At 40.8% G+C, this 9,204-nt stretch overlaps 1 protein-coding gene across 1 annotated transcript in view; it reads left to right on the top strand.

Annotated features, from left to right (window-relative positions):
- The first annotated feature begins 671 nt into the window (after positions 1 to 671).
- Positions 672 to 9,204, top strand: part of LOC141931981 (protein spinster homolog 3-like) — a 30,302-nt gene continuing 21,769 nt past the window's right edge. Inside the window, exons 1-6 of the mRNA XM_074844859.1 lie at positions 672 to 914; positions 4,608 to 4,673; positions 5,130 to 5,266; positions 5,786 to 5,937; positions 6,830 to 6,896; positions 7,826 to 8,016. Coding sequence (XP_074700960.1) covers positions 707 to 914; positions 4,608 to 4,673; positions 5,130 to 5,266; positions 5,786 to 5,937; positions 6,830 to 6,896; positions 7,826 to 8,016 — 821 coding nt within the window. The 5' untranslated portion in view covers positions 672 to 706. The remainder of the gene's footprint in view (positions 915 to 4,607; positions 4,674 to 5,129; positions 5,267 to 5,785; positions 5,938 to 6,829; positions 6,897 to 7,825; positions 8,017 to 9,204) is intronic.

Below are 9,204 nucleotides of genomic sequence, written 5' to 3'. Positions count from 1 at the left end.
AAAACTCAGAACCTTGTTGGGAAGGATTTTGTTCTGAGGGTAGATCCAGCCAGTGCAAAGGAGATGGGCAGTAACAGGGAGAAGTGACTGGTCAGGTGGCAAGGACAAGGCTAGGTAGCCCTATTTTAAAGGCCAAGGTGGTGTGTATGGGTGTGTGGCAGGGATAAAGATCTGAGCTGCAGAGAAAGCAAATGACTTCTCCAGAGTTGCACAAGAAGTCTGTGGTAAAGGAGGGCTCAAGTCAAAGATAGGTACCAGGTCTAGCATCTAGCAAATGAGCTTCTCTTTTTTGATTTCCCTCTCTTCTCTAGAAAGGCTGTTTTTACCTCTGGCAGTTCTCTGAGACCTTATCAAAGATTATCATCAATTTTGCATATGCAGTTTCTGAGAGATCGTTGCAAAGTTGTGCACTTGTATTTCTTGGATGCACAACGGATTATTTTGCTTTTGTTTACATTTCCTCTTCCTTGTCTTCAAGGTACAGCGCTTCAGCACTTTTGCAAAAACACAGGACTGCAGCTTCTTTCTTTGTAAAGTTCTTCCTACTGCAAGGAACATTTAATTTCAGCTTTTAGTGGCTGGGCTTCATCACCGGAAATGACCATAGTGATTGAAGTTCCTCATAGCTTGAACATAAAATCGACTTGTGACTTGGTGCACTAAGGAAACACTTCATAATTCATGGTGACTTTCTGCACTGGGAAATATGCAAAACCCTGGTGCACATGAAAACACAAGCTTGCAGCCCCAGCTGCCCCCTGTGGAGCAGAATTATGGAGCTACTGCAGCACATGTGAGACAAGGTCCATTCGTGTCTGTGTCAAGGAAGGGTCCAGCAAAGAGAGATTACATGATAGCTGCTGTGCTGTGCTATGCAAATTTAATAAATTTCATGGATTGGTTCATTGTACCAGGTGAGAGCCTATTTTCTCCTTCTAAGGAAAAAGAAATTTAAGTTCTCAACAGCTCTACTTACTCTGTAGTTAAAAATGTTTTCTAAAGTAAGGATATGCTTTATGTCTTTTTAATGTTTCTCACTTATCTGCTTTAGCCTGTTGGTCATACTCTTAATGAAACTTCCAATTGTGAATCTTGGAAGACTGATAAATGACGTATTAGTTCTTAATGGTTAATAGAATGCTTACAAAAATCATATCTGTTAAATGCGTAAGATTCATATTTTTAAATCTAAGTCTCTTATAAACAGACTTCAGCATACAGAACAACTAGTCTATTTTTGTGTCTGGATTCTACAGAGATTTGACTAAGAAGCTTCCCTTTATTGTATACAGCAGCTTACCAGGCCTTCTTTGGATCTAGTAGATTAGATATGGCATTCCTTTATCTAAAGAATAGTGATGCCATTCCCCCCATTGAAAGTACAAAAGTTGAGTTATCTTTGTGCAGGTTTGTTTAGGGGAGGCTTAATTTTCTCATGATCTTCTGGAAATTGTGTGATTTCTGCAATGAAGAGCGTAACATGATTGTGTAAAGAGAACGGAGACACACTTCCTTAGGCATGACCTACCAAATTTACAATGTGTTTGCTAATAATAATATCCTTCTTCCAAAATGTGATTTTTAAATTATTTTTTTTACCTAGCCATGAGCAGCAAAGAATTGCTTCTAGTAAACTGGTGGGAAATCTATGGTTTTTCCTCATATGTAAACTGTGGTCTGTGTAAATTCTTCTGTTTAGCATCACTCCAAAGCATCTACCATGCTTCCAGGGATCTGATTTATAAATTAGGAGGAAACACTTGTTGTGAGCTTGCTGTATTTTACTTCTGAGTGGCCTGGAAATCATAAATGTTTTAAAACCTTGAAAAAAAACAAAGGATGGATTTCTAAATTTGGAATTAAATATCTAGTGACAGTACCAAACGGTATCTTTAAAAATTTAAGTTAGTGGGTTTAGGAGTTTAATCTTTTTTCTTTTGAATAACTCTTAACCACACATACAAGGGGGAAGGAAACAAGTAGTACTGCATGTTGAATGATACTGCAAGACTGTTAGTGAACAACTTCAATGTATGGGTTTTATTGTCAAATGACTTTCCCTGGAGAAGGGCAGGGGACAGAAGAGGATGAAAATATCTTTGAGCAAGAACTGGGCTGCTAGGAGGGTGTACACCTGGAAGTATTAAGTGCAAGCAGTCATTTGGCTCATTCCAGGCTTTGAACTATTCTTTGGTGTCTGTCCATGCTAAGAGCTTAAAATTTTCAAGAAGGCCTGTGAAGTAAAACTTGCCTATTTGTTAACAGGCTCAGTTTCTTGTGAGTGAGGTGCCCTCAGGGACATGTAAGAATTCAAGAACAGAGGTGGGGATAGTGTTCAAGCCTTTGAAATATCGGACATCTACTTTAATTACAATATATGACTGAAACACTTTTTAGGTAACTTTTTAGGACCTCTTGGGCCATGGAGGCAATCTGTAAATTGCCATTTATACCACAGCAGTATACCATTCATCTGCTAGAATTCAGCTGCACTGCAGAATTCCTGCATCAGTACTTTTGAGTTTGGCTGTCCATATATATGAACATATTGTTAAATGTGAGTTAACAGGAAAGTGAAAAAGGAGAGGCTTGAATATTTGTTTAAAAGTAAGCTGGTGGCAGTTATGAAGTTGTGGTTTCCGGGCAGTTTTGCTCACAGGCTTTGACAGAGTTTGCATCAATCTTCACACAGAAAACAAGCACTTCTACTTACTTGTCTGCTAGAATTGAGTCTTCAGTTTGTTAAAAATGGTGATCATGCAGACTCTTCCCCCTCTGATCTGTAACCCTGTTCCAAGCTGTTGTAATTTGCCAATAACTGGTCAGGCCACTTATTTCAGTTATGTGGAGGGGATAACATTTTAGTGGTGCTCAGTGTGAAAGTTAGTTTGAGATGAAGTTGTGGTTCAGTTCAAGTCTTGTGTTAGCTGTGATTTGTTCTAGATGCTCTATTAGTCTAAAACTGAAGTTCCTATAATAACAGTATTTCTTTGTGTTGATAATCAGCTACCAGAAAGAATAGATAAAACTGATTGTCCTGTTTTAATGATACAAAATGTTTGCATGAAGCTACTGACTTAAACTTCTGAAACCATTAAGAAAATCCTAAATGCAGAGTATGTTCGAGGGTCACGGAGAAACATCTTTAAAAGCTCTGGTGCTGCTGTTAGGCTGGACCTTGATCTACACTGACTTCAAGTCACATCAGTAAACAGTGAGGAGAGTGATTATGCTGCAGCCACGGGGAGAGCATGTGGGAGAGCTTGCATTTGGCTTTAACTGGCTCAAGAATGCTTTCAAGTGGCTGCAGCAGTTTAGTGTATGGCATAACACATAAAATACCCTGTAGGAGCAGAACAGGTACCTCTTGCTAACCTCACCCTGAGCTCCATTCTGCTGCAGGTCAGCTTCTGGGAACATAGCAGACAGGTTACACAGAACTTATTTTCTTAAGTGGTGGCTTCATCCTCTTAATAAAGTTTTCATTTTGACTATTTTGGCAAAACCAAAGCTACATGAGAAGAAATTGTTTTTAATTGATATCTTTTAATATTGGAGCAAAGGTACGCTTATTCAAAGCAGTATCTTCTGCTATTTTAAATTATTTTTCAGGAATATAATGAAGAAATGCAAGATAGGTGAGATGGTAGATCTGCAGCCTTGGCATGATGTAGACATGGAAATGACCTTTTTGTCTCAACAGCATTCATGCATCCTTGAGGTGCCAGATCCATGGATCTTCCCTCAGTTTGTTGCTTGTGTGACTTTCTTCCACACTTTTTGACAACTCTTCTAACCTTTTTCCACAGCTATTGAATGGTTAGAAATCAAGATGGAATTTCTGTCAGCTGTTTATCACAAATAGAAATGATCACTTTTGGTGAAATCTGTCTGTCATTGTCACCACTAAAAATGTTAATTTGTAAATCTGCAGTTATCTATATCTCATCTGATCTTTGCAAAATTGTGATAGAAATATGAACAGAATTACACGATCAGAACCATGATCTGTATTACAGTAGTATTTCCCTGGCTATGGGGCTGATTTAGCCACCATTGGCTAATGAAGACTGTAGCCATTCGCATCCTGAAAAATCCAACAGGCACTGATTGGAATACTGTATATACTGAAAATATTAACAGGTATTCTTAACAGAAGGAATTTCAACTCATCCTAACATTTTAAGGTTATTAAGAAAATTTTAGGATTAGTTGCATGAAGATAGCAACCTCCTGCCTGTGAAACTTTGCCACTGTTTTTTTCCACATTGTGTCCATTAAACCTTGGACTGTAAACTGTTTATGTGTTTATGTACTAATGGTGCAAAAGAAACAGAACAGTTGTGATTAAAATAGTGGTTAAACTGACTCTGATAAGACCTATGTAGTGGAAGATCATGAATTTTATCTATAGTGATAAGAATTTTTAATTCTCTTGTGTATCTGTGCTTGTGGTAGACTAATGGTTTACATATAAACTAACAAGCTAAATGTGCTGCAGTTCTTGCAAGCACTCTTCTTCAAATACATCTTTGAGCTGGCAAATTAATAGAATTACAAGGAATGAGCAGGGTACTTTGCTGTCATTCGGTGTTTGTCTGTTGCAGGGATCCTGCTAGATATACAGAAATACTTCAAACTTAGCGATGGGGATACAGGTCTACTGCAAACAGGTAATAAAATCACTTAAGTTCATATAGTTTACTTTGCCTTGCATCTACACGGGTTTGTTCCTAAAACACAATCTAGTTACTTATTTCTTCTAGTTCCTACATGTGTGTGGTATTGCTCACTTCCACTTGTGGGCAGGCTGACTATAATGCAAAACCGAAAGTCTTTGGTTCAGGGAAGCAGTTGAGTCCTTCAAAAATCCTATAGCATGTGAATCACAAAAGATGAAGGAATGTCTCAAGAAATACAGAACTTGAGCAATTCACATATTTTATTTTTGTATTTTTTTTTTGAATCTGCATTTATCTTTTTCTAAATGTCAATCTACCTACTAGTTCTACAAAGTCTGACTTTAACCTCTGTCCTAAAAAATAACCTGAGTTTGTCTGAGGGATGAGGAGTACATAGGCTAAAAATAATTTGACCAATATTGTCTTTGCTCCTTCTTGGATTTTCAGTCTTCATCTTGTGTTACATGCTGGCTGCCCCCATCTTTGGATACCTCGGTGACCGGTACAATAGGAAAATCATCCTTGGAGCTGGTATTTTCTTCTGGTCTGGTGTAACATTAGGCAGTTCATTCATCAGTGAATCGGTATGTTGCTTTTTTGGAGGGTACTATGAAAATAATCTGCATATGTCTTGCAGAAGTTGATGAGTCCCCTCTGATCATGTTTGGAAAAGCTATTGTTTCAGCACTCACTCCTCAAGCCTGGACTCAATGGAATGCTTTATGGGACGGTGGAGTCCAGCCTGGGCAATGGAGAACACACACATTACTGTTGCAAATGATGGGGTCTTATTTTTGTCCCAACTGTTTGTTGATTATGACCTTGCAGCTAGCAGTTTGTTCAGCAAGCTTGTGGTCTATCAACTCTATCCTGTAATTCCCTCTGGGTGTCACTCTAAGAAGTCACTACTGTGCAGAAAGTAAAAAGCACAGCAGTGGGATGCGAGGGAAGCAGGTGTGAGTGAAGGGAACACAGACATACGCAAAAGACAGTGAAGTCTTATTTCCTCTCGTACATTTGATCCACTGAAATGCACCTCTTTAATAGTAAGCGTTCTTTCTTGCATGGGCTTTTTTGTACTATAATGTGTCTTTCACCTGCAGTATTACTGGATATTCTTTATTTCACGAGGACTAGTTGGCATTGGCACGGCCAGTTATTCCACAGTAGCACCTACCATCATTGCAGACCTGTTTGAGGAAGGAAAAAGGACCACAATGTTGTCTATCTTCTATATCTTCATTCCAGTGGGAAGGTTGGTTTTCTTGCTAGTAACTGACCTGCCTTTTGAAATTCTGTCTGACCATGCCTGCAATTCATTGTGCCCTGAGTCTCGATTAAACATATTTTGATGTATATCTGCATTGGCTCTTGCAGAAGGATTTGTCACTTGCTTAGCATATTTCTATAGAGCTGGTTAGGCTTATTTCTGTGTTTATCTTGAAGAAAAATTTACTTTCCCCCCCCCCCCCCATTTTTTAGGGAGAATCTAAACTCTGAAAACTGGTAGGTTTTGAATAAAATATTGAATCAATTCTAAAAGAAATATGTGCATGGTGGTAGGTAATTTATTTCTGGGTTTTGAAACACAAAAGCTTTTAGATATTTGTTTACTTGACAAATTTTCAAGAATGCTCCATTAAGTGTCTCCCAGGGAAGAATTGGCAGTTCCCTCTGCTCTTTTAGTTAAATTGACATTGTGTCTGAAGAAGAGGTAGAGAAGGACTTTTTAAGTGGTTCAGAGGCATACTCTTTATTAGAGCAGGCAGCCAAGGCTGAGCCCAGAAAGCAGATTAAAACTAAAGGAATTCCTGCAGGGCTTAACTCATGTCGCTAGCACAGAAAACAGTAAATAATAAACTGCTTCATGGGCTGTCTGATCTGGATTTGCAGTGTCATTCTACAGAACTTGTATTCCAAGGGAAATCTGGGACATTATTGCCACCATCTCAAGTCTGCTCTGAGGAGGTTAGACTGTCTTTTTAATACGGGCTGGCAAGTAGACTGGCATAGACTATAAGGGTTGTTTCTGTTTATCTGTTTTGAAAACTATGACAGAATACTTCTCTGTGTGCTCCTTAGCTGGCAAGATGTGTCATTTCAGCCAGCAAGAATTCGGTGCCTACTGATTGTTCTGTTGCTTACAGTGGTCTTGGTTATGTCCTGGCAGCTGGCATGGCAGATGTCACAGGTGACTGGCACTGGGCATTCAGGGTGAGTTACTCACTTTCACTCAGGGGCTGAGCCATCACTGTAAAATCAGAATCATCACTGGAGTTTAGATTACTTATGCTCATTGTGTTAAAAGAAGTGAGCAGTGGGAGGACTTTCTACTGTCTGACTGGTCATGAACTTGGTGTTTAAGAGAACTCTTCCTGCAGGACAAGTGGATGATTTTTGCCTAGCTCTTGCAGAATGAAAGCAGGCATAGGTGAAATTGTACAGCAGCCAGGGCAGGTGCTGGTGTTCCTCTTACCTGGGGACACACTTGGCATGGTTGTCAGTTCACCAAGACCTCCTCAAACAGAGGAAACTGAAGTTAAAATGGACTTTATACTGGTAGCACCAGTATAATTCTTCAGGAAAATCAAAAGAGTTTGTTTTCTGAAATGCTGTTGGGAACAACTTCTATTATTTGAGGGTTTCAAGAAAAAAGCCTCTTCTGTTCTGGTCATGTCATCATAATTTCTCACCATACTGAGCACCTAGTGCTTTGGAAGTACTTTGTCAGATCCTCTTAACTTACCTACAAAATTAACTAGCAAGTACAGGATGAGTAGGGAAGAATATTTACTGGAGTAACAGTCTGATGTTACTCAGTGCATCAGTGATTCTTGCATTTGCGGTCAGACTATTATGGTACAGTTTCCTTTCTTCACATGTTTTTATCCAAAATTGGAGGGAGCAATCATATATCTGTATGATGGGGAGGGAGGATCTGTTATCTTTTCTCCAAAGTCACCATAAATCACCAAAGTCACCCTTCTTCTTTACAAATATGACCTACAGACAGCAAGTCACATCTGCTTCTGAACATACCTGCAATTCTCTGATATGTCATTCTAACACTGAATGCGAGTTGCTGTGGAGTTTTCACTGTAAGAAAAAAGGTGTCCTTGATCTAATGAGCCTTGTGCCTACAGGTAACTCCTTGCATGGGAGGTCTAGCATTGGTTCTTCTGATTCTCCTGGTCCCTCACAGGACCCAGAGAAGGACAGCAGCCCACAGAGCACTGAGCATCTCCGGCACAATACGAGTAGCAGCTGAGAAACCGGGTGTACAGAGAACTGCCAAGACTACTTGGTGTCACGATGTCGTATCACTTGCCAAGAAGTAAGTGATTTTAGCAGTAAAGGTTCCCTCCATTGAAGAATGACCATTCCGTTATTAGAAATAGGCCATCAAATCCTGCTCAGCTCCTTTGTATCGCACGCTATGTACAAGATTATTGAGACACAATTAATTAAAATCTTTCTTCCACTCTTTTACAGGAATGCTGCACGATAGATTAAAAATTTCCTTGCTTCTGCTATTCTCCCATTCTGAGGAAGGGGAAGGAGGCAAAGCTGTGATAGCAGTGTGCTCCTATTTAAATCCAACTCTGCTTTCTACTAAGTTTCCCCTTCCCTCTTGCTTTAACACATAGGGTAAGCTAGGTGGGTAGAAGCACATTTTGCAGGTGTAACTTTATCTGTAATTCTCGGTGCCTGAGGAAGGTTGAATCAGCACGTCTCTGGCAGCTTTTATATGGTATTTGTGAGCCTGCTGTGCCTCTGAGACAAGAGGCCAGAGCCCAACACGGCTCATGAAGTAACTGCAGGTGTCTGACCGCCTAACCTGTTGGCTGCCAGACGACTCCTCCCCTTCAACCCCACAGAAATTAAAGTCAACCCCAGCTGACCCGCAGGCCGGCGGCAGGCTCCTGAGGCCCGCAGCCCGCTGGCCCGCGGTAGCCCCGCCGGGGGCCGGACCGAGCCGAGCGGCGGCTCCGCGGGGGAACGGCAGGTGCCGCTGCGCGGCTGCGCCCGGGCCGCCCGACTGCGCCGCTGCTTGCCCGCCCCGGCAGGGCTTCCCGGGAAAGACAAGCCCCTCTTGCTTGCCCGAGACCTCCTCTGTCTGTGGAGTGTCCCTCTCGTGGAGGATCCAGCGTTTTCTAATTGACGGTTAGATTTGCGTGCTGGCTGCATCCAGAATACCAAGTGCGTTAGAGATCCAGGTTGCTGGATCACAATTTGTAGGCAGTACAGTCTGAAGTGAATCAAAAATAAACCTTTCTGACTAACGGCGAAGTTGTTTTCCTACAAAGTTGTTCCTCACAACCTCCAGCAATGTTGTAAAATCAGCTTTTAATTTGCTTTTCCTTTAGCAATTGATTTCCAAAGCATAAGGACATACTGCCAAAAAACCAGGTGGTTCAGCTTTTATTCAACTCCGAGAGCCCGTTATCTTTAGAAGATGAAGAATTAGATTCATATCTTAACAAATCCTCTAGTCTGCTGGTCACCTGGTCATCTGCAGCGC

This window comes from Strix aluco, chromosome 19 (genome assembly GCF_031877795.1).
Source record: "Strix aluco isolate bStrAlu1 chromosome 19, bStrAlu1.hap1, whole genome shotgun sequence".
Taxonomy (NCBI): domain Eukaryota; kingdom Metazoa; phylum Chordata; class Aves; order Strigiformes; family Strigidae; genus Strix; species Strix aluco.
This window is presented reverse-complemented; position numbering and strand designations above follow the sequence as displayed.